Raw genomic sequence first — 25,083 nt, 5'->3', positions numbered from 1 at the left:
TGTACAGGCCGTGTTTTATGTGTATTTTTTATTTACATCTATTAACGTGACATCAGCTATGTAGACGTTGGAAATAGATCTTTAGTTTAAAATTCACACTTATTCCCGGTACTGAGCGGACCAGGCTGTGAAGGCACATCATATGAACCATATGTAAAGGTTTAAAGGAGGCACTGATTCAGCATTTTGACACCTGCTGTTGTGATTTAGACACACAGTGATCTACTGGCAGCTTACACCAGTGTTGTATTTCCTCTTCCCTCAGGTGTCTCTGTCCATCCCAGGGCTGCCGGTGTTAGAAAAAGGTGAGTCCTACTCCTGCTTCTTCGAGGACAGCCACAGTCCCGCCACAGTCACCGACACCGGAGTCACCTGCCATTCCCCCGACACCAGCAGAGTTCCCACGGTGCCTCCAGGACAGGGTGAGAGTCTTTAACCACAGATCTGACCAAAACCGACGCACCTGCACTTTAATCACTGCTTTGAACTTTTCAACTCAGTGCCTGGAGGTTTTCGCTGCTCGCTGTCAGAGATTAATCTTCATGTTCCTGTTTCTGTTTCTACAGTATGTTTGTGTTTGCATGATCAGACATGCCCAACATGTATCCACTTGGGTCTTTTTGTCAGAGAATCTAGGCTAACCCAATCCATTTTTCTAAGCCAGCTTACACAGCAGGGGGTAATCTGTATTTTAAAGCGTTGGACTCCCCGTAAATCTATTTTCGCCGGTGATTCTGTGCTTCGACAGCAGCTTTGGTTTTTTCCTGGTTCGGTTGTTGTTGCAGTGCAATAAGAGCAGCTTGAGAGTCGGCGGCAGCGAGGGGCTTGTAAATAAGAAGCGAAGGTCACAGTCGCCCAAACATTTACGTTATTTTTGTGTGTCTCTGTCTCACACACATAGATTCTGGTTCCCATGCCTGGATTCCTGAAAACTGCAGCTTGTTGTAGTTCTCAGGGTGCAGGACTCAGCAGGACTCAGCCCGGGGTGGGAGGTTTACTGGGATATGGACACACAGGCTGCGTTTAAGGTTCTGGCTCTGGTGGCTTACCTTCACTTAAAGAGGGTCAGCGCCGACGCTCACTTAATACAAGATGCAGCCCAAAGCCAATTGTTTCATTAGAGGTAGAGGTGAGATTCTGTCTGTTTAACAAAGCTTCTAGTAAAACTGCAAATCCTCCGTTTAAACCAACTGCATCATCTGAATGAGCAGTTTGTTTCCTTTCATACAAGCGAATCGCCTCTGGGTTGGAAGTTCAGCGAAAGGCCGCAGAATCCATCAAGCTCTGTTACAGACAGGCGGTTGGAGAGATCTTTACCTGACAAGTCACACCTGTTAGACCGAGTTCAGACTGAAGTGCAAAAGACTGGATTTAAAATCTCAGGCAGAAGCTCTGTCACAACCTGAAACTGTTTAAATCAATAAATGAATAAAAGCGACAATATAAATGTTATGTCTGAAAAGTGTGACTCAGCTCACTGACTGCCGGTAAAGTTCACCTCTGAAGACAAAGTCCACATGATTCTCAATAATACATGAAAATCAGACATTTCAGATGTTAAATAAAGATGAACTTTATCTCCTTCAGTAGGCATTCCTTTGACATATTGTGAAATATTCCAGATAGAGATTTGTTAAAGTAACGAACCACTTTGCAGATAAAAGAATCAGCGTGTTTATAAAATGTAGTCTGAACCAGAATCACAAAGCAAAGCAGGAACAGGTGTCTGAAGCTGGTGAAGATGTGGCCTAATGGATCTAAGCTCTGTGGGAAATAATAGGAACGGGAGACAAGGTGTTCATCCTGCATCATCAATGTGGCAGTAGACAGATGTTTCCAGATGTGCCGAGCATCAGCTCAGAATAGAAACGTGTGGGACCCTGATGCACCATCTACAGTCCAAAGAAGTCTTCTTACGAGGGGTTTTGATGCAAGGCGTGCAGCCAGAAGGCCATTCCTCTGATCCAAGAGACTCACCTGTGCACTGGGTGAAGAGTAGAAGTCAGTTTGTTGTCTGGAAAACAGGTTCAGGTTTGAGACTGCATCTATGGAAACGGATTTGATTGTCATCCGTGTCCTCCTCAGCGCTGAGAAGCACAACCAGAGTCTGCAGCATCATCGTGTTCTGCGTTGAGGTCACTGTTTCTTAGATGTTTATCCGTCCGTGTGTTATGCTGCTACCAAGCTGCCTGCATGGGATCTTTATTAAAACTGAACAGAGCCGGACTGACAGCGAACCCACAAGTCTAGCCAGAGAGAAGAACAACTGGCCTCAGCTACAATAAAAACAAGACGGTCTGCAGAGCGCTGATGTCATGGAGTTGGTCTGGGATTACATGAAGACGAGAAGAAAAAACTGTGGTTCAAGATGCTCAACAACCCACCTGCCAAGTACCTTAAAGACCTGTGTGCAAGGAGGAGGACTGACACCAAATCTAAACTTGATTTTTATAGTCTCTCTATTGGACTTTAAAGTTTACTGGTTTAAAAAGCTACTCAGGACATTGTTTATGAAAGAACAAGTCCCTTAAAGTCCATTAAAGCTCTGCTAGTACTGTGTAAAAGAAGGAAAGGACGCAGAAAATAGAAGATATCAGGACATGTTATCCTTTATCACAGCAAAATACCAAAGAGATAACCACTTCTTGGCAGCTTAGATTCCACTGTAGGGCTGCAATAAGAGAAATGATCTTTTTATGCAAGTTATGTTTTTGTAGTCTGTCCGTCATCTCTGCTGTTTGTGATTGGATGCTGCTCACCAAGGTTACCGCTCAGATCTGGCAATGTGGGGACTTATTTGGATGAGAAAACAAATTCAAATAGCAGAGTTGTTCCCCCGAACTGTCCTTTTTAAACATCCGTCAGTGTTTCCAGACCATCCTCCACTGACAGAACTGGTTTTTGTGTGTCTGCAGCCTCCAGGATGAGGATGGAGGTTGCACACTGGTTTCATCAGGCGCCTGTGTTCTGGCCGTGTGACCAGAAAACTTTGCGATGTGTTGTTTTGCTCACGCTTGTCCTTCTCTCTGTGTTCTGTCGTCAGATTTTGTCACCGTCACCTTGTCTCTTCGTTTCGGCGACGTCACGGTCACGGGGAGGGGTTTCACCTTCTACGACTGCACGGCTGTTAAGCAGCTGTCTGGCAGCACGCCGTGAGTTACCACCTATGATTTATCAGCTCTGCTCTGTCGGCCTGTCTCCTCCCTGCTCTACTTGCTGCAGACCTTATAATCAAGCGCCTCTGTCTCTCCGAGGCGGCGCTTTTCCATCTCGTTGCTCCATCATCCTTTGTCCCTCCATCGATTCACCCTTCACTGTGTTTTTCTATTTCTTCTGTCTCCTGTCTCTAATTCTTCTTCAAACCTGTGATTCCACGCTTTAAACGCTCCCTTTTATCTCAGCCAGATGTTCTTCATGTCAGTAGATCTTACTTACAGTATATATTACATATGCCCATGAAGGCTGCAGACGCCTGACTCTTACTTGATTTTCCATCCCTACATATTCCCGTCACGTGACTCGACTGTGCTGCTCGAGTCTGGATTTAACTCTAACTAGTGGTTATCATGTGAGAGATGGAAGAAAATTCGGCCTCATACCTGAACATTTCAATTTTTATATCCTGAAATTCTTGCTTTGAGTATTCTCTAAATAGTCTTAACTACACAAATGTACAATAATCCGCCACAAGACTCTTTTTTTTTCTTGGGACATTTTTACTCACTGCAGGATCACTTTCACTGCAATAAAAAGTCCTGCATCACTATGGAAACAGCAAAACCAGGACTAGATGTAGCAAAAACTCAAAACAAAGTTATGATGCCATGAATCAGAAACAAGTTCAATTGGAAAAACCTGGAATCAGCATGGAATCAGTCATTTACAAGCATCTTTGTCTTGGGATGTGTCACATTTTTACTCACTTTCACTACAATATAAAGTCCTGCGTCACTATGGAAACAGCAAAACCAGGACTAGAGGTAGAGAGAAATCTGTAATGTGTTTGTGCATTATTGCAAAGTTATCATGCCATAAATCATAAAAAAAAATTTGATTTTTTTTCAAAATTATTTTTCACAGCTATACAGTCGTCCTCAAATCTATTCATATCCGTCCATTAAAGAAACGGCAAAATTCACAAAAGTCACTCAAATAACTAGAAACTGAAAAAAGTGATAATAAATAAGAATTTGCTAAATTATAATATAGTGAAATAAGACATTGCTTTTGAATTGTGGGTGAAAAGAATAATTTAAAAAATAAAAAACTGTCCCGGACAAATTAGAGCACTTTGCTGATGAGCAGTGAACCCAGAACACCTGTCAACAGGTGCAAACGTCTGACTGAGAGTTACAGGAAACACCTGATGGCAGTGATTGGCTCAAAGAGTGGTTCAACAAAATACTAGTTCACAGGTCCCATCATGCTTGTTTTTTGTTTGTTTGTTTTTTATATTTTTGTTGAACCACAATTCAAAAGAAATGTCATGATTTTCATTAAATTTTTATTTATCATTACTTTTGCCAACTTATTTCAGTGACAGCTCTTTGTTTCCTTCTTTCATGGGAGGGTATGAATATGAATGCAGTCCTGCACCTCTATGGACACACTGTGGAGAGAGAACTTCAAATTGTAGTTGTGCACCGTAGGCAGATATAATCCATGAATCATTAAAGAAAGAGAGAATTGAAATGTTAGATTTTTTTGCAGGTGCAGGTATCAGATTTTTTTTAACTGACTTTCAACTCAGTTTAAAACTATTTAATGCTGCCAGAGGACAGTGTGCAGTGAATATGAATATGAATATGCTTCAGATGATGATCAGGTGAAGAAACAAAGCTGCTCTTTTTTTTCTTTCGTGAAGCTAATAATGATGATGATCTCTGGAAGAACATGTTGCTCCGTCTGAACCTCGCTGTGTGCTGAACGCCTGCTGAGTGTCTCTCCTGATGGGCTTCCTTGTGTACTCACTCTCACTGTTCCCTCTCATCCTGCCACTCTGCTAAGAAACTGAAGCTGGATTCAATTAAACCGCTTGACCTTTCTTACACACTGCAGGCCAACCGGCGGCAATTGGATTACGCTGCGTGGCACAAGCTGCAATAGCTGCATCTCTTCCTCTGTGCCATTCTGTCTCTTATCCCACCTCTAGATAAACAGTCCGTACTGTTTCTACCACTTCCACCCTGACTCAGTGTTGACTTTCTGCCTCTGATGTGTGTCTCCTGCCTTCAGTTGCCGTGGTTGCGTTTTGAGCCGATGGGGCTGCAACTGGTGCGTTCACCAGCACTCGTGCACCCACAAGCCCACCTGTGAGGAAGGCGTGGTCATCTACAACCAACACGTAAGTCCCGGCGGTCGAACTGAGGATGGTGTGCAGGAGCAAAGTGTAAAATACTGTTAAAGGAAAAGTGCTCTGTTAAAGAAAGCATCTGTTTCAGAGGTAGAACATCAATGATGTCGTTTTCCAGCAGCAACACGTGTGAACTTACAACCACAAAAACCACCAATAGCTGGTTCAGTTGTTGTATTTTATTTTATTTTTTCAAAATAAAAGCCCTTGATTGTGCTTGTTTAAAACCAGATTGTTAACTTGACAGGAGTGTTTTTGATTCATAAGAACCTGGTAAGTAGATAAATGTTCAGGCGTCCTGTTGTGTGTGTTGTTGTGCCTCATGTTTGTAACCAGACGTCACCGCTGATCATTCCTCATACGCAGCAATAACAGCAGCTCATGTCTGTAACATCACCTTTGAGTTGTTTTTCCATTTTACTTTAAGTTTTTTTGTTTCTGTCTCACCCTCCTCTCCTCATGTCTTCCTCCCCTCCTCCCTCCCCCCCAGTTTAAACTCCCCACCTCACCTCCTCCCACAACCAAAACTCTAAAAGTCGTCACGACAGCCGCCACCACCACGGTTGCCCGGACAACCACCACCACGGCAACCACCACGGCTCCTCCCACAACAACAACAACAACCACCACAACTATTGCAACTACAACTACGACTGCAGCCCCTGTCACTGTAGCAACCACCCAGGAGCCCACCACCCGTCCAGCACCCACCACCCCACCCGTGACCACCACCAGCCCCGAGCCAACCACCCCGCCCACCACCCTGCCGCCTCGGCCCGCCAGCACCCTGCCACCCAGCACAGCAGCACCCACCACGCCTCCACCCCCGGAGGTCGTCACCAGGAAGCAGGAGGAGGCGGAAACAGACGAACTCGTCGTCGTCACCCAGAGTCACTCCGGAGATGCTGCAGTGACGACCAGCATCGCCGTGGCGGCGGCGGAGCTGATGCCCGTCACCGTGGCGGACGGTCTGAGTGGAGATCTGGACCCCGTGGTGCCGCTGATGATCCCAGACTCCTTCCCTCCAGAGGTGTTGACAGAGGCAACACCCAACGGCTCCCAGGAAGCCGAGGGAGCCGTGAGTCTGGCCGAGCCCCCCAGCCTCGGCTCGTCCGGCTTCCCTCTGCCCACACCTTTCCCTGTGGGCGAAGCGGCCGACTCCGAGCCCTCCCTTCCCCTGGACGTGTCCCCGACGCTGCTCCCCGCTCAGGACCCCCAGACCGAGGCAGGAAGCCCGGACGCCGACCCCGAGGTCCTCCTCTGGCCCAAAGAAGTGGATGTCCACACCGAGGGTGGCGTCCAGTCAGAAAATGACACGGCTACGTTTTCAGCCGCCACCGTGCTCTCAGGTGACGGGGAGGTCGACCACCCTCCCCCGTCCTACCCACACCTGCTGGATACTGACTCAGAGCTGGACTACCAGTATGATCCGGCTGATGCCTTCCTCCCGGTGAGTTCAGACGCCTCCGTTTTCCTCCTGCTGCTCCTCCTCCTCCTCCTTCTTCTGCTTCTTCTTCTTCTTCTTCTTCTTGTCAGCAGCCTCCTGGTGCTCCCAGCTCCTGACTGGACTCCTGCTAGAGTAACAAACCTTAAACCAGCTTCCCAGTCTGCCCTTCTTTCCATGCTGTCTCTGGACTTCTGTGTTCTTTTTGTTCGCTTTCATTGTAAGAACTGACTAAAAAAAAAAAAACGCAGCTGCTTCTCTACAGCACTGTGGTTTTTTTGTACATTTTGTGTTTTCTGATTTATTTTCACATCAACAACTCTGCATTACTTTAAAAATACACTTTGAAACTTGTTTTTCCTCTGAGTGCTGTGTGTGTGAGTTAAAGAAGTGAAACAGAGTCGTATGTTTGTGCAGCTTCTGTCTGACTGCAGTAGTCATGTACACATGCTTATGTATGCTTCATACACACACACTGGAGATGCTCATATTAAAGCCCAAATCAGTATCAGTGTTAATATTTAATAGTTCTGATAACAACATGTTGGCGAATGTGCATCTTTTAACCATTAAAGCATCAACAACCATTTTTAAAAGATGCCTGTAAGGAACTGTGTCCTCAAAATGTGTTAATTAAGAGATTTTTAAGCTGAAAAATCGGTAAGCCAACGAGTGTATAATGCATTTTCTAAACTGGGCATAGCAATGTGAATATTCAGATAACAGTGAAAAAAAATAGAATACCAAACTGTGGGACAGTTGAGCTTGAACTGAGGTGATGAGGACGAGATGCAAACCGTCTTCACGTGATAGAGTGACTGTACTTGTTTGTTCAGGTCCAGTGAGCGGTACAGCCTAATAGACTGACAGATACAGACTTTATTCATCCCTGTGGGGAAATTCAAGGTATCCAGTAGCTCACACTCATCATAGGTCAGGAAAACAACATACAGAAGAACGTGCAAATCATGAAATAGAAATAAAATGCCCAAAATGCTGCTATTTACTAAAAAAGATGCAAAATTGTTGGTATTTACAATAAACACAGTAGTAAAATAAATATAAAATGGTATTACTAGTGAGCATATAGGAGGGGTGTGATGGATGGGTCCTCGTGGGTCAGGATTGTCGTCGTATTGCACAGTTGAGATGAGAATGGGAAAAGTTTCCACTGAACTCTCAGCATTCACTGGGACACCTAATGCAGAAGTCAGACTTCGGCTCCCTCGTCGGCTGTGACAACAATCAGTGAGTCCTCCGGTACAGTTGGTATTCCTGTTAAATTAGTCCACTCCTCTGTTCGAGACATTACCTAATTCTCAGGAAAACATGAGCAAACAGAAGCTGCATCCAGATAGATGAGCCCCGACAACAACCCGCAAACTGATCAGTGTCAGCGAGACGGTTTCAAGAGTGACTCATTTTTCATTAGAAAAGTGTGCAACCTCACTTCCTCTTGAAGATTCACTAAATTCTTCTTGAAAACCACCAGATTGTGCCACAGTATGGCTGCAGCTGGCGGTGGTTGGGAATCCCCGCCAATCCGAGGTCTAAATGAAGTCATACTCCAGATATTTATCCTCATATTTCCTGCTTTCTGCATGTTTTTCCCCTTTGATTCGTACCCTGCTGGTCGCTCTTTGGCAGCATCGCTTTGGGATTTCACTCCCACTGATTAGAAACCGCTTGATCTCTCTGTAGTCCAGAGTTACTTGTGCAAACAGGAGCTGGTGTCTGGAGTGTGTGTTTACCATGCAGCCTATAGGTGGAGCTGTTATCCAACTATTTTATATAGTTATTCTTACTGGAACACCCTCTGGAAGTTCAAAATAAGAACCACTTAGGAAGTTAGTAAGTGTTTGGTAAATGTTTGCTTTAATTCACCTCCTGGTTTGTAGAGAAACACAGTGTGTGTATGAATGTAGACATAAGCTCAGTGTGAAGACGAGAGGCCCGGTGTGTTAATGTCGTCGGTGTGTATTGAACAACAGGGGGACGAGGGCTCCTACGTCAGCTGGGGCTCCTCAGCGTGTCCCTGTGTGGAGAAGGTCCAGGGTTCATCACTGCTGCCCGTCAGGGTGGAGAGGAAGATCACTCTGCTGGCTCGCAACCTGCACTTATATCAGGTACAACACACACACACACACACACACACACACACACACACACACTGAGGCTGCAACTGCAACAGGAATGAGTTTGACCTCTTTACCAAACTGGAGTCTGCGTGTTTTCAGGATGCAGAACTGGACTACGAGTGTGTGCTGGTGATCGAGGGCCAGACGGTGGTGGTGGACGCCTACGTGGAGACTGATGACATCAATCCATCCAACTTTGACATCACATGTCAGCTACACCAGGTTGGTTATTGTTATTAAAGGGGTGTCTGTGAAGATTCTCAGTCATCCAGGTCCTGGTTCTTCTGGTGGATTAATCGTAGCAACTGGACCTGCTTGAGTTCCTTGAAGACGTTCCACCTCTCATCCAAGAGGCTTCATCAGTTCTGACTAGTTGGGAGATCCAGATACTTACATCCTAAAGGAGCCATTAACACCTGAGTTTGGGTTTCAATCAGGGGTTTGTTGCTCCTCCTCCTCGTTATGATGGTCGTTAGTGCTCTACCTGCTGCAAAGGGGCTCGTTAGGGTCTCTGTGGCTCGGTGTGGATGTGGTTTCATCTTCCTGGGGAGAGATCTTAGGACTGAACTGTAAACAGGTGAGAGGTGATGCCTCAGACCTCCATCTCTGCTGAGGGATGGTCTGTCCAGTTTGACACAGATGATCTTTCACTCCTCTCTCAAACCATCTGTCCTCCTGCAGGCCAACATCTGTACGTAGCCAACAACAAGCCGTATGAAACCAAACAGGGCTTCAGACTAACTTTACATGTTTTTCACCGCACCACTAAAATATGTAACCAATTGTCCTGACAGTAACAGAAAGGCTGAGAATCCACACGGTCAGCAGCAGGAGGTAGTGGTGGGTTTATTTCTGACTGGTCAATAGTGCATTTATAATGACTGGTGGCAACTGGCCGACCTCTCCAGAATAAACCAGTCTGATGTCCACTCTCCAAACCAAAAGTGACATGACACGCCTCATGGTTTTGATCAGACATCAGCAGGGGCACATTAATGTGATGGGGCATTTCTGTTAGCAAATAAAGACTATTACTAGAATGGAATAAGGCCAACTAAAATACTTTAAAGCTCATACGCAAAATGTCAGGAAGCTAAAATACAAAAATAAAAAAATCTGCAGTGATTCTTATGGGGCAGCCCACACCTCTAGAAACACCTGTGAGTCAAAGCACAGGGCACAGTTCTGCAGTTTAATGCATGCACAGCGCCCAGAGCTGCAGCGTTCTGCGATGTAGCACAGAAAGCAAGTGGGAGACAAAGCAAGGCTACGCATGCACACATAGACCTGTGTGATAAAAACCAGTACAACCAGTGAAAATGCTGCAAAATGCTCACTTTCTGGAGCCCTGTCACACTAAATACCAGTCAGTATTTATATATATATACAATTTCATCCAGCTTTTCTAGTTTAAACATGACAAAGTGCAGCCTCAGAATTTCTTGCGTTCATGTTGCTTCCAACCAACTTTGATGAAGATTCTACGTTTTTGTATGTTGTTTGTCAGAAATGGGATAATTCTGCCTCATGCTGCCCTCATGTCTGTTAACAGGATGGACAAAGCATTTCTCAGTATTAGCGTATTAGATCTCACAGGCGTCGATGAGTGTGGATCCAGTAAACGTAACTGACAGCAGCTGGTTTTTGTGTCTGTTTAGTACTCGTACTCAGCTCTGGTGGAGGAATACAGCGCCATGGTTTACGTGAAGAGGAGGGACACCTTCCATGTGGACAGTTCTCCTGATCTCTCCGGTGAGGTCACAGTCATGTCCTTAAGTTTTTAGATCACATTCTGTTTGATATTATGATGTTACAACCTGACCACAACACACAACCCCACCGTGCCTGAACCACCGCTCTCCTGTACGCTCTGTCCTCAGTGACTCTGTACAACTGCTCCGTGGGACGGTCCGACTGCAGCCGCTGCCACACGGCCGACCAGAAGTACGGCTGTGTTTGGTGCGGCGGGCCTCGGGCCAGCTGCTTGTACTCAGACTCCTGCAGTGAACCCGTGCAGCAGACGTGTCCGGCTCCCGTCATACACTCTGTGAGTACTGACCTGGACCTCAGCGCCTTGTGGATGTGGGAGACACTCACTGGGTCATTCACCTGCATCATTAATACATAGTGACACCTGATGTATGGAGGCGCATTGTATATACAAAACGGAAAAAAAAGATTTTAATTATGACCTCTGTTTTTCTTAATTGTGACTTCATTATAATGAGGAAAATGTCAAAACCATGAAAAGAGACTGTAGGAGATGTTAATGCGGCTCAGTGAGGAGTTCAGTAAAATGTTCTTAAGGTCTGTTTTCTGTATTTGTTTGTTTACATTTTTTGAACGTTAAGCGCATCAAATTAGCTACGAATAGTTTGGATGGACTGATGGTTCTCAGCATTTATTTGCTTCAGTCATTAGAGACAGCCATGTCTCAAAGAGTCACACTGAGTCTAATAATATACGCAACAATTGTGTGCGCTCAGATTTCACAGTTAAACTGACTTCTTGTTGTTTTTAGAACAACAGGAACTGTTTTTGCTTCATATCTCTCCCTCTGCACCACCCTTAGTTTATAAACTCCTGGAAAACTGCCAACTTTTGATTGATATTTCAGTAAACGGCCTAATTATGGTGAACGGTAAATGGTCTGCACTGATATAGAGCTTTTATCCAAAGCGCTTCACAATGGTTCTCATTCACCCATTCACACACTTTCATACACCAATGGCGACAGAGCTGCCATGCAAGGTGCTGCTGCCACTGGGAGCAACTTTGGGTTCAGTGTCTTGCTCGCCAGCCTTGTGATTGGAGGACAAGCCGCTCTACCACCTGAGCCACAGCCGCCCCAATTATGTCCTACAGAAGTCATAATTACTAGATGATGCTTCTCTTCAGTGAATGCAATGCGCTGTTACTGCAGTGCATCCAGAAAGAAAAACATTCAAGTGAAGCATTTCCTGATGTCCTTCAGATTGAGCCGCTCTCCGGCCTGTTGGAAGGAGGCACCACGGTGACCATCTCAGGCTCCAACCTGGGCCAGAAGGCCGAGGACATCCTCCACTCTGTGTCGGTAGCCGGGGTTCCCTGCACCGTCATCCCCAGCCTGTACGAGGTCTCCTCCAGGTACAGACGACCTGCCGCTGTTTCAGCTTAACTAAACATTGCCGAGGTGTGTGTGTGACCTACTCCCACAAAGAACAGTTAACCTGAGAGTGATGTCTGTCTTCCAGGATTGTGTGCAGGACCAAAGCCAGCGGGGGAGAGAAGGTGGGCCGCGTATCGGTGAAGGTCAGCGGAGGAGAGTTTGGTCTGTCCAGTCAGACGTTCAGCTACCAGGTGCTTTAGACTGAAAGTGACAGCAGTTCTTCATTTTGTTCATTTTCTCTGTAAAACTTGTTGCAGCAGCAAAACGGATGTAAACAGGAAGAAGTGAGCAATATAACAATAAGAAATCTGTTTTTTATACCAAAAAATTCACCAATCTGTAGTTTTAATTGATAGTTTTAACGTCCATCACAAATTCACAGAACTACAGATGTCTTTAAACACCTTTTTTTTCCACAATTTACAAGAAAATTCAGAGAAAATACTGGATAAGTTTGAGAATATGTCTTTTTATTTTCGGTCTCTTCAGCGCACACATGTCCAGCAGAACATTTCACACTCACCGCTGCAATCGCCAACAAAAGAACGGACATTCCTCGACTGAAAAGCTGCTCAGAAAGAATCTTGAACAATTTGTTCCATTCTTCAGAAAGCTAACATGACTGATTCTTGTCCATAAATAGCAGCTGACTGCACCCTGAAATAGAAATCTGTTTTAATGCAGCAGGTGCAATCGCAGGTTTTTAACCACTAATCGCTTCAATTCAAACAAACTTTTTGACGTGACCACCAGCCTGTTGCTGTTTTCTCTGGAATCCTCGACATTTTGACAAACTTTTGACAAGTTTTTACAGAATTAAAAAGTGATAAATTCCGGCCTTCAGCTATGAACACCAAGGACCTGTCTGCACAATAAACACCGTACATGCCATTTGCTCTTGTGGTTGTTACGACTCTGGCTGCAACCTCTGGAGAACCTCCAACCTTTGCACAGTCCTGTACATTCAACAGAAGACATAAGCACAGCTGTAATCTCCCTTCTTCCATCCTTTCCTCCCTCTCAGGACCCATTTGTGATGGGGGTGTCACCTGAAAGAGGCCCCAAGGCTGGAGGAACGACTCTGACCATCACCGGCCGAAACCTGCTGACGGGCCGCCCGTTGGACCTCACTGTGACCGTAGGAGGAGTTCCCTGCAGCATGTGAGACCAACACAGCAGCACATCCACATAGAGATGACATCCACTGTGTAGCTAATGCTAAGCTAACTTTAGCTGCTGCTAATCCTCACTTTTGCAACACGTACACTGAAAGTGGGAAAAGAGGGAAAAAGATCAAGAGGCTTTTTGAGATTTGAAAATGTCCATTTAAAGAAATGAAACTGACATAACTTTTGTCTCAATGCAAAGGAATGAAACATAACAATATTGTAGTCCATTGGAGATTATTGGATCATTAGTCTATAGAAGATGAAAAACTTCCCAAACAATAGCAGCATTAGAGCAGCCCATCTTACTCATCATGTCTGAATGTGTGTCTCGTCAGGGTATCAGAGGTGCAGAACTCCAGCGTCCAGTGTGTGACGGGCAGCAGTAATAAGACAGGAGATCATCGAGTCACGCTGCACTACGGCAGCAGCCAGCGCCACCTCCACGCTGCAGGATACCGCTACACCCACAACCCCAACATCACCCACGCCTCACCGGCCAAGAGCTTCCTGGAGTACGTCTGGGAACCTTCACCCCTTGTTTTTGTTGCTTAACTTCAAAGAATTGTGCATTTCTGATGTTTTTTTTTTTCTATCTAGTGGCGGTCGATTGATCTCTGTGAAGGGCCACAACCTGGACGTGGTGCAGGAGCCTCGCATGGTGGTGACCGTCTCTCCCTTCGAGTCCATCGCCCAGAACAAGAGGAAGAAGCGAAAGAGGAGGAAGAGGAGGAGCGTAGAGGAGAGGAAGGACACGGAGAAGACCCTGGCAATGATGGTTTCTGAGCAGGTCTGTCCTGGAAACCCTCTCTGCTCTGTCAAACAGGTGTGTGGGTCGACACAGAGGAGGTCACGTGAGCGAGCTTTGAGTCTTTCTACCAGACTGATGACTTTCTTCCTTCTCCTCGTCTCATCAGTTCACAGAGCGCTGCGAAGTGAACTCCTCCTCCTTGATTCTGTGCCGCTCTCCGATGGTGGACTCCTCCGTCTGGGGCTCGAGGGTCACCGTTGAGTTCCTTCTGGACAACCTGCGCTTCGATTTCAGCCGTCTGACCTCCCAGCACTTCATCTATGAGCCCAACCCCATCCTGCGGCCCCTGAACCAGCAGGACCCTCTGAAGGCCTACCGCTACAACCCCGGCAGCTTCATCCAGCTGGAGGTTGGTGATGCACAGAGCTTTACAAATGTTACATCCCATCATTATTGTTATTGTTTTCAAGTACGAAGGCCCAAAGGATGCACAAACAAACCCACGACTACACTCCTCTGTTACTGTCTTTGTCCAAACGGGTCATTTGTAGCAGAAGAAATCCACCAAACATCATTCATGTCGTCTTCTGGTGCAGCTGCTTCTCCTTTACCACTGGCAGTGAAAGTTGATTTTAAACCACATGTTTGATGTGTGTTCAGGGGGAGAACCTGGACCTGGCCATCACTAAGGATGAGGTGGTGGTGCTGGTCGGGGAGGGCGTGTGTGCTGTGAAGACCCTGACCAGAAACCATCTGTACTGTGAGCCGCCACCTCAGCAGCCGGCACCGGGACCCAACGGCAAGAAACGCGAAGGCTCCGACAACCTGCCCGAGTTCACCGTGAGTCCTCGACGCTTCGGCTTTACAGCGGCGCAGAGTTTTAAACTTCACCCGACGCTGTTTCTAAAAGAGGAATATGTTTGTGTGTCTCAGGTCCAAATGGGCAGCCTGAACTTCTCTCTCGGAAAGGTTCAGTACGACAACCTCAGCCTGTCCACCTTCCCGCTGGAGGCTCAGATCGGAGTTGGAGTTGGCGCCTCCATTGTGGCCCTCATCGTCCTGATCATCGTGCTCATCTACAGGTCAGTGGACGGCCTGATGGTTGTCTGAATGTTTACTTTGTAGACAGGCACAGAACAGGAAAAATGACACATAAGTGCGTCCATTTTGACCAGCAGTTGCTTGGTAAAAGGGTGTTTAGCATTTATTATCATACTTAATGCACAAATAATCATTTTAATAACTGTGATGAGCAGATTTTAAGCTCATGTTGTGCCTCATCGGTTTAAAAAAAGATTGTTTTCCTGCAGCTGTGTGTTGCAAAAGAGGCTGAAATATAGAAACTGATGTAGTACGATGGTCGTTTCCAGACCAGTCCGTTCGTGCTGCCAGTTCAGATTAAATTGTTCAGCAAAATACCTGACACTGGAGAGCAAAAGTGACTCCTTCCTGCACTGTTGGTCCATTATTTGCTGCCGAAACAGCTCCAATCATCTAAAGCATGAATTGCACAAGACCTCATGTGGTATCAGGCACCACGGCTGATGAACAGAGTTATTTGAGCGCCTCTCCCAGTGTCTTTGGCCCCAGCTCAGGTCTTTACACCTGCCCATTATTCTAGTATTGAATACGTTGGTTATGAGAACCAACCGTTCACATTCTGTTTAATTTCTGATTCTATTTCTACAGTATATCTCACATTACTGCTTTTATCTGTGAGTTGTCACAACGTGTTATTTCGTCCGTCTACATAAAGCATGTGGGCAGACGGAGGTTCACATCAGTCACTGAAGGCTTTAATGGCACAACAGATTTTAAAGTCTGTCAGTGATGCAGCCTCTTCTTCATTCTTAATATAATCAAAGTCCTCCAGCAGTAACGGTCTCTAATGCACACCAGCTGCCCGCTATGGCCGCCCTGCTGTAATCGTCAGGTCGAAGCCAAACGGAGCATTTATGGAACAAACACCTACATGAAAAAATATTAGTTAAAAGCTTGTTGAAGAAACTAATTTAGCGAAATAAATGTCTGAAAAGGGCTTCACATTTCCACTGTGCCAAAAATCAGTTCACTAGCATGAGCTCCGGATCAAATAAGTTTGTTGCAGCAACATGTTGGACTTCAGGAACTGATCAAGGATTCATTTTATTGCTTAATGATTGATTGTCCTTGTAGTTTTATTTAATTCAAGCTCTCTGGAGGGAAAACTGAGATACTTTTAAATGCATTGACCACCACCTTAGTGACAGTTTTGCTGGTTTTATGGAGTTGGTCTAACGATGCAGCTTCACTGCTCAGTCATTGGGCCACTTTAACAACATTAAGCGTGTGAGCAGTCACCAAGTTTTCAGCATCAGAACTGTCATTACTGAGTTTTACTAACTAGCCAGTGTTTCCTTTGTGACCCAGCACGACCCTGCGATTAACCCTGATCCTTTACTGGTGGGGGTTTGTCAGGTCAGATTACTTGAGTCAACCCTTTCACGACTTCACTGGATTTCCGCTAATCCAGTGTGAAACTGCTTTTTCTTTTCCTCTCTCCTCTGTCCCTGCCTGACCCCTCTGGTTCCGTCTGCTAGGAGAAAGAGCAAGCAGGCTCTCCGGGACTACAAGAAGGTCCAGATCCAGCTGGAGAACCTGGAGACCAGCGTGAGAGACCGATGCAAGAAGGAGTTTACAGGTAAAGCAATGTGAGCCGAGCAAAGTTCAGCGACCAAAGTAGAAACAGTTTAGGAGACTAAAGCCAGAGACGGAAGAATGAAAACGTTTGTTTTAGTTTGTGGATTCCAACAGATCCACTTTGTTTTCACACCATTAGTCGGTTACATCACGCCGCCCGGATGAACCGGTCCTTACATCCCACATGGCTGCTGCAGAGGAGTTTAATTTTAGTCTGCCCACCCTGTCCAGTGTCAATATTTACCAGCTCCTCGCTCCCAGCACAGCTCTCAGCAGGAACTTGGAATATAATAAATATGAGAAGCCAAAGACAGAAGGACTTGCAGCAGCAGCACCTCCTCACCTTTCACCTCTCCTCCTTCACCCTCACCAGACCTGATGACCGAGATGATGGACATGTCCAGCGACCTGGTGGGCTCGGGCATCCCCTTCCTCGACTACCGCATGTACGCCGAGCGCATTTTCTTCCCCGGCCACCGTGAGTCTCCACTGAGGCGAGACCTGGACGTCCAGGAGTGTCGGCGGCAGACGGTGGAGCAGGGCCTGGTGCAGCTGTCCAACCTGCTCAACAGCAAACTCTTCCTCACTAAGGTGGTCACCGTCACCTTCACGGCTAACATTAAGTTTTGTAGAGAACACATCCTTTAACTTATCTGTTCTTCCTCTCAGTTCATTCACACTCTGGAGAGCCAGCGGACCTTCTCTCCCAGAGACCGAGCCTACGTGGCCTCGCTGCTGACGGTGGCGCTCCACGGAAAGCTGGAGTATTTCACCGACATCCTCAAGACTCTTTTGAACGACCTGGTGGAGCAGTACGTGGCCAAGAACCCCAAACTGATGCTGCGAAGGTAAGGACAGGAAGGAGATCAGAGTGTGGAGGTTCCAAAAAACCAAAAGTTCTGCAGCTGCTACAACTGTTTGTGTCTTTCTGCAGAACGGAGACGGTGGTGGAGAAGCTGCTGACCAACTGGATGTCCATCTGCCTCTATGCGTTCCTCAGGGTCAGTCAACACACTAAAATCAAATGTGCAGTCGTGACTCGATAATCCGACCCTTAATAATCTGAAAACCTTGTTATCTGACAGGTTTGTAGGAAAAACGAATGAAACCCAAATTTCCAGAGACTATAAAGTTCTATTGGGACCAGCCCTACTAGTTATTATAACAACTATGAACAACAAATATTAACAACTAATGAGCCTTCCAGCATCAAGCCCTCCTTGTATCTGGACCTCCGTCTTGACAATCCGACAGCCTTGATATCCGACATAGAAGAAGGTTTTACATTTAGTGTCAGATCATCGAGTCTCGACTGTACTTTCTTTATTATGTAACATTTAACAGTATCTGATGTTTGTCTTAGTGGACGGCTGCTGGTAAGAACATGGTGGGAAAACTTTGTGTGGGAAAGTCACGGAGGGAGATGTTCTCCAGATGTGCCGATTTCATGAGAAAAAAAACATGTTCTGCTGAACCGTCTCGTCATGATTTCACAGGACTCAGATTCAGTTGTGTTAACAGTACATTTAGAACAGATTTAATACTCAGAGCCTTTTAGTTTTTGCACATTTTTCAAATCTACGCTCAATTATCTACAATATATAAACCAACAGATGTATTTTCCACACAGTTACTAATTTCCCAATTTACAACTTATTTTATTTAGAAGTTTAAAATGTATTTCAGGCTGTAGTCAGTAAGAGACAGTGAGGTGAGAAACAAACTCACATTAAGGGTTTTTATCCATGCAGGTAGATTCACGGCTTGATTGTGGTGACGAGAGATTCAGATGTTCTCTCTTCAAATGACAACGTGTCATTGTTTTGTTTTGTTTTTAAATCAACCAGGTAGATAATATGCATGTTTCACTTATTTTAAAATCATAAATAGTTTGTAATATGTGAAAGGCATTTATTCCTTACAGTAAGCGTCCAGTGTGACTCTCACAGTGTCGCTTTTAAAGAGCAGATCAAAGCACTGACGTGTTTGAAGGGTGAAAGAAAAAGTCCTCAGCGATGATCAAATATTCAGCCGAGCTTCAGTCAATAGCGAAAATAGCGAGTGTCCTTTATCTCAGAGTTTGCAGAATGATGGGCAACCTTTACAGCGTCTTTGGCTCAAAGTTATGAGCCGCTGATTTAAAGTAGGTGAAAGAATGTCCTTCGTTCTCTCCTGCAGAGTGCTTGGTCAGGACTAATTGACTTCTGTGTGTGTGTGTGTGTGTGTGTGTGTGCGTGTGTGTGTGTCTGTGTGCGTGTGTGTGTGTCTGTGTGTGTGTGTGTGTGCAGGACTCGGCGGGGGAGTCTCTGTACATGCTGTTCAGGGCAATAAAGCACCAGGTAGATAAAGGACCTGTGGACGCTGTGACCGGGAAGGCCAAGTACACCCTCAATGACAACCGCCTGCTGCGTGAGGACGTCGAGTACAAGACTCTGGTGAGGAGACTTTAAACTAAATAATCACTCGCATCTAATGAAGGATTCCCATGACCTTCAACCCTCCTCCTCCTCTCTCCTGCAGACGCTGAACGTCCTGGTGCAGGGCGGAGGAGTGAACGAGACCCAGCCGCTGCCCTCCAAAGTGCTCGACTGCGACACCATCACACAGGTGAAAGAGAAGCTGCTGGATCAGGTGTACAAGGGCACCTCCTTCTCCCACCGGCCCCACGCCGACTCCCTGGACCTGGGTGAGGATCCACTCACAGAAGGTTTAGATTCACTTAAATGCGTTCTTTAGAGGGGCGCCGCTGTGGTGGAGTCGTTACGTCACACCCAGAAGGTTCTGGGTTTGGACCTGCTGGATGGCCTTTCTGTGACGGGTTTGCATGTTTTTTTCTGTGCCTGGTAGGTTCATGTGTGACTCTTAGTTGGGTGTAGGTGTGAGTGTAGCTACAGCTAATGATTGGACGAGCATTCTGGACCGCACTCATTGGTTTCACTAAATGAATTTGTTCTAGAAATGGACAAAAGGTTGCAGCGTTTATTTTAACTGCTCTGAATTCAAACACCATCTGTGGCAGTAGAGAGAGAGGACTTATGAACTGCTGCTGGCCTCAAGAGCCTTCTTCATATATTTCTTGAGCTGTGGCGCCCCCTACAGCAAGAGAAGAGTAAATACAAGAGCATTCATTTACTGGTCAGTCTTTGACCGTTGTTCACCTTTATCAGCTCCTAGTGATCAGTGAAAAGGTGGAGGGAGGAATGTATATGGTGGCCTACATGCTCCCAAACACCAAAACCTCCACAGGGTGCCTTTAACATGTCGGTGAGCTGCTAATACCGATATGATAACTCAGATTACACAAACATTCTGATGGAAGCCACCAAACAGTGTGCATGCACATCTTCCATTGTGTTACGTTGCTGTGAACAAGGGGATGATGGGAGTGACTAAAGATGTGATGGAAGCCGGGTTAAGGGAAGAAGAAACTGATCAGAGAATTAAAAAAAAAAAAGAACAACAAATGAATCAACAGAAACAAGCTTCTTAATAAAGATAATGAGAAGCACCACACATACACAAAGACAGTCCACTAGCTGCTGATCTGACCCACAATGTTCAGGGCAGTCTGGCTTTTAGACTCCTGGTTGATTGCAGAGTGGCCACAGGTGACCCGGCCTCTCCCAGTCCTTCTCAGGGCGTCACCTGAAAAAGACAAAAACACACAGAACCTACCTGTGCACATACATCCAGCACTGAGGGCTGGAACACATTAGAAATACATGACATTCAGAGGCACGAGGGTTTGTTATGGCCCATGTGCATGAACTGTGCTGACGCTGCGGCTGCTGTCTCCTGTTCAGAGTGGAGGTCTGGTGTTGCCGGTCATCTCATCCTATCAGACGAGGACTTGACCTCTGTGGTTCAGGGCAACTGGAAACGGCTCAACACGCTGCAGCATTACAAGGTAACGCCGAGTCCCCCAGAGTGTGTTAGGTGGTGAAAGGAAACGGTGTGGTTAAATATTGATGACGGCTCTTTTGCTCATCAGGTCCCAGACGGTGCGACAGTCGCGCTGGTCCCCCGTCACACTAAACACATTCACCATGACAACCACGACTACGTGGCCGGAGAGAGTGAGTTCCTCTAGCAATAATAAATCTGATTTTTACTGAACTGAAAGCTGTTTTACTGTCCTAGCTTTCATTTAGCTTTTTTTTTTTTGTTGCTGTCATTTTTCAAATAATGACAGTTAATTATTTTTTACTTAAAACCCTGAGAGTCTCACTGAAGCCCTTCACATGTTTGTGCAGAGACTCCGATGCTGGAGGATGCGGATGAAGGCGGCGTGAGACTGTGGCATCTGGTGAAGGCCAGCGAGGAGCCCGAGCTGCCCAAACACCGCCGAGGCAGCCTGAGAGAGCGAGAACGGGCCAAGGCCATCCCCGAGATCTACCTGACCCGCCTGCTGTCCATGAAGGTACACAGTCAGGTTTATTATATTCAAACATTGTGTAGCACCAACAAGTCTCTAAATGCAAATAAAAATATAATCACAGATAAAAACAAATAAACAAAAAGATATTGAAAGCAGCGGCTCCTTTCACTGAGGTGGATTTATTGTGCTTACTGAAGGCTTTCAAACTGAGTTACGGGCAAATCAAAGTTTGCAGTTCTTTGTCCCACATCATAAGAGCAGCAGAGCAGTGGTTCTAATAGTGCTTTGCTCATTTACGATAAAGTGTCACATGTAGGAGTCGAGATCTGCTCAAACGTTGCTGCTTTAGACAATAAAGTCCATTTTGAACTGAACCACAGCCTGTTTAAGACAAACTGGAAACGAGTGAAGTCTGTTTATGATTAAAAAATCATCTGAAGTCTGTTTAAACCATAACTTCCTCCCATTTCTAAGTGTTTCTAATGTTGCATAACTTTGTGATCATTTTATAAACTGAGCTACAGAAAACAAATGAAGTTCAGCAAACGTTGTTTAAACTTCTCAACACACAACTAAATCCTGCGTGGTCGTGTTTCTCAGGGGACGCTGCAGAAGTTTGTAGACGATCTGTTCACGGTGATCCTCAGCACCAGTCGTCCCGTCCCGCTCGCTGTCAAATACTTCTTCGACCTGCTGGACGACCAGGCAGGACAACACGGCATCTCTGACCCAGAAACTATCCACATTTGGAAGACCAACAGGTACAGTACAGCCTGACACCTGAAGAGCAGGTGATGAGTGTGTCTGTGGTAGGTGTTACATGAACCTTCCTGTGCTTCTCCAGCCTCCCGCTGCGATTCTGGATCAACATTGTGAAGAATCCTCAGTTCATCTTTGACGTGCAGGCGTCGGACCACGTGGACGCCGTGCTCTCCGTCATCGCTCAGACCTTCATGGACTCCTGCACCATCGCAGAGCACAAGCTGGGGCGGGTGAGCAGCTTGTCCTCTGAACAAAAAGCTTTTGGCTGATTGAGAAGCAGGAAGGAAAAGGAGCTGAAATGTAGGAGCTGATGAGCCAGCTGCTGTCAGTGGTCTTCCTCCATTTCTCTGCTGTGGAAATCTGCCTCTGCAAGACTATGAAGGCATTAAGATGCAAACATGTCTGAAAATAGCCCCTCTTTCTTTTTTTTAAACAGGATTCTCCCATCAACAAGCTGCTGTACGCCAGAGACATCCCCCGCTACAAACAGATGGTGGAAAGGTTGGCTTCATCTGAATCTTTATCTAGTGATTAACGCTGCTTCTGAAACAGCCAACACGAGACAGATCCACAGCAAAACATGATTTGGAATAAAATGATCAGGTTTTCTCTAAAAACATGGATCACGTGTTGTTCTGTGAGCAGCCCCTCAGTTTGTTGCTCATCACTTCTTAAAGCAGTTTATCTTCTCGGCCTCTGCAGGTACTATGCTGACATCAGACAGACCATCTCAGCCAGCGACCAGGAGATGAACTCTGCTCTGGCTGAGCTGTCCAGGGTGAGTGCAGCCACAGCCAGCAGATCACAGATCAGAGGATCGTAGAGCACAGTGAGACCTTTGTGCTTTGTGTTTTCAGAACTACTCCGGAGAGCTCAACTACCTGGTCGCACTGCACGAGCTCTACAAGTACATCAACAAATACTACGACCAGGTGCGTTTGTCGCTCACACCAGCCTGTGCAGGTGGAGCTGGACCGATATGTGAGGGTGTGCGCTGTAGAGAACAGCTCATGATGCAGACTGGACGGATTAAAGCAGAGATTTGTGTTGCCACTAAATGCAGGCGGTCGGTGTGACGGATCAAAAGTCACAACATCTGTGTGAAAGTGTTTCAGCTGAGAACATTTAAGGTTGGATCATAAACTGAAGCACTATGTTAAAGGGTCAGAGTTTATTTATTACTGGATCTTTGTTCTGTCTCGGATTTGTGTGAGTCCTTCATGGTTTTATTACATGAAGTGTTAAAGTGTCCACGTGTTAAAGTTTCAGTGAGAAACCAAAATGAGACAAAACCTGAAAACTGATTTATCAGAACAGAAAACTCATCTTGCAACCCTTCAGCTTTATCTGAGGGACCTATGAAGAGGCCTAAACTCCAGACTGGTCACCGTTTAACTAAACTGGCTGCATAAAGTAGTTAAAGTGAGATCTATCTATCGGCTTCACTGAGACATAAGTATTAATGTAATAATAACGACCACTGATCGTCACAGAGGTCAGTTTCCTGCTAAACCTATAGTTTACATGGACTTGTAAAGGCCACATACATCACAGCAGTCTTGACTTTCCAACGACTCCAATAACTGGAATCACTGAAACTGATGCATCTTAGTCACAAAAAACAATCTTTTATAGATTCGATAGAAGTCTTCTGGATGTATAACAAACATGTTGGGTCAGAAATATCAGAAAAAAACTAAATGCATGATTGTTTTCTGTGTGACAAAGACGCTCAAGGTTCAATGATTCCATCATAGAAAACTCTGATCATAGGAAACTCAAGACTGATGGTTTTTACAAATGTATGGAAACTGTTGTTCACGACTCTACTTTAAGTACTTTTTGCTCATTATGCATCCATACTTTTACTTCTACTAGAATTATTGATGCAGAACGTTTACCTGTGATGCAGTATTTGGATGCAGTTACTTTAAGCAAAGGATTAAACTGTTTCCCAGATTTGTGGAATTAAAAAAGGATCCCCTGCAGTCACTGTTTCCTTTTTTTGACTTTACAATTCTACAATCCGACCATTTCATTTGTCAGACACTTTTATCCAAAGCCACGTACATCTGAGAGCAGATAGAACACGAGCAGGGATCCAGACAGGAGAAAGCAATCTGGATAAGTGGAGCTGTAGCGCCCCCAGTGGTGGCAACAGAGACGACATTCTGACAGACATGAACATCCTGAACTAATTGTTTTTGATGAAGTGCAGTTTCGATGTTGTGTTCGTAACAATTTATTTTGATTATAAAGACTGTTAGGGATCCCAGTCAGGGAATATTAGTAGGTATGAACAAAATGTGTTTTAAAAAATTCAAATAACACAAGATTTTTTTTTTTAAACATTCAAAAAAAAATAAAAAATCTAATTTTGGAGTAATTGAAAATAAACTGAGAGACAGATATCCGTTTGTGTAGTCACCAAATAGAAATGGGTAATGAAGGTTTCAGACTGAACTGAACTGAATGATGAGGCTGCTGGTTCTCAGTTCATACACGTCTCCCCTAAAACTCATGACACATGGAAATAACGAGCAACGATTCTAAGATGATTCTGATTAATGGGACTTGGGACATGTAGTTTTTATCCATTACTGCATTTCTACAAACTGAATTTCAATTTTGCATCTCCTTGAATTGTTTTCTTCTTCTTCCAGATCATCACGGCGCTGGAGGAGGACACCACGGCGCAGAAGATGCAGCTGGGCTACAGGCTGCAGCAGATCGCCGCCGCCGTGGAGAATAAAGTCACCGACTTGTGACAGAGGAGACGACGACCAGTGTTACTGCAGAGGGTGGGAGATGAATGAAGAGACAGGCGCCCTGGTGGTTGAACTGGACCGACTCACGGGGAAACAGACTCTTCTTTTTGAGGAGGAAGGGTGGAAGTTAGGATTTATTTTTTTCTTTTAAAGCGAAGGATCAGAAGATTCAGGTTGGTGTTAAACGTTCACATCCCGGCACCTTGTTGTTTCTGATCTTCGCCAAGGAGGCTGGATGCCGAGGCCTCGAGCTCACTGTAGAATAATCAGGACGGCACACGGACGCCGGACAAGCAGAGAGTGTAAAAGACGCCCGTCAGGTTTGCTGACAGCTGGAGTGAAGTGAGCTGATCCACGTCCAGCTGATCTGATCTGAGGACTGATTAAATGGGCATCTTGTGTCGCTGTTTTCTTTCCCCTCTGGAGTCAGTTTTATCAAACTGTACCTCGTATGCCTTGTGTGCTTGTCGCTGCTGTACGGTCAGAAGTTATTTCT

The 25,083-nt window shown here is 45.6% G+C and overlaps 1 protein-coding gene across 1 annotated transcript in view; it reads left to right on the top strand.

Annotated features, from left to right (window-relative positions):
* The window catches only part of plxnb1b (plexin b1b), a 46,681-nt gene extending 21,685 nt beyond the window's left edge, over positions 1 to 24,996 (top strand). The window contains exons 7-37 of the mRNA XM_008303412.1: positions 266 to 422; positions 3,044 to 3,152; positions 5,236 to 5,344; positions 5,844 to 6,803; positions 8,789 to 8,923; positions 9,035 to 9,157; positions 10,594 to 10,687; positions 10,816 to 10,982; positions 11,910 to 12,061; positions 12,169 to 12,274; positions 13,108 to 13,244; positions 13,588 to 13,764; positions 13,850 to 14,075; positions 14,167 to 14,409; positions 14,661 to 14,840; positions 14,934 to 15,082; positions 16,580 to 16,680; positions 17,053 to 17,270; positions 17,349 to 17,527; positions 17,614 to 17,680; positions 18,968 to 19,114; positions 19,200 to 19,365; positions 20,483 to 20,586; positions 20,671 to 20,755; positions 20,933 to 21,099; positions 21,658 to 21,818; positions 21,902 to 22,049; positions 22,256 to 22,320; positions 22,522 to 22,597; positions 22,677 to 22,751; positions 24,483 to 24,996. Coding sequence (XP_008301634.1) covers positions 266 to 422; positions 3,044 to 3,152; positions 5,236 to 5,344; positions 5,844 to 6,803; positions 8,789 to 8,923; positions 9,035 to 9,157; positions 10,594 to 10,687; positions 10,816 to 10,982; positions 11,910 to 12,061; positions 12,169 to 12,274; positions 13,108 to 13,244; positions 13,588 to 13,764; positions 13,850 to 14,075; positions 14,167 to 14,409; positions 14,661 to 14,840; positions 14,934 to 15,082; positions 16,580 to 16,680; positions 17,053 to 17,270; positions 17,349 to 17,527; positions 17,614 to 17,680; positions 18,968 to 19,114; positions 19,200 to 19,365; positions 20,483 to 20,586; positions 20,671 to 20,755; positions 20,933 to 21,099; positions 21,658 to 21,818; positions 21,902 to 22,049; positions 22,256 to 22,320; positions 22,522 to 22,597; positions 22,677 to 22,751; positions 24,483 to 24,587 — 5,088 coding nt within the window. The 3' untranslated portion in view covers positions 24,588 to 24,996. The remainder of the gene's footprint in view (positions 1 to 265; positions 423 to 3,043; positions 3,153 to 5,235; positions 5,345 to 5,843; positions 6,804 to 8,788; positions 8,924 to 9,034; positions 9,158 to 10,593; positions 10,688 to 10,815; positions 10,983 to 11,909; positions 12,062 to 12,168; positions 12,275 to 13,107; positions 13,245 to 13,587; positions 13,765 to 13,849; positions 14,076 to 14,166; positions 14,410 to 14,660; positions 14,841 to 14,933; positions 15,083 to 16,579; positions 16,681 to 17,052; positions 17,271 to 17,348; positions 17,528 to 17,613; positions 17,681 to 18,967; positions 19,115 to 19,199; positions 19,366 to 20,482; positions 20,587 to 20,670; positions 20,756 to 20,932; positions 21,100 to 21,657; positions 21,819 to 21,901; positions 22,050 to 22,255; positions 22,321 to 22,521; positions 22,598 to 22,676; positions 22,752 to 24,482) is intronic.
* Positions 24,997 to 25,083: the final 87 nt, after the last annotated feature.

Source organism: Stegastes partitus, unplaced genomic scaffold (genome assembly GCF_000690725.1).
Source record: "Stegastes partitus isolate 25-593 unplaced genomic scaffold, Stegastes_partitus-1.0.2 Scaffold2000, whole genome shotgun sequence".
NCBI lineage: Eukaryota > Metazoa > Chordata > Actinopteri > Pomacentridae > Stegastes > Stegastes partitus.
This window is presented reverse-complemented; position numbering and strand designations above follow the sequence as displayed.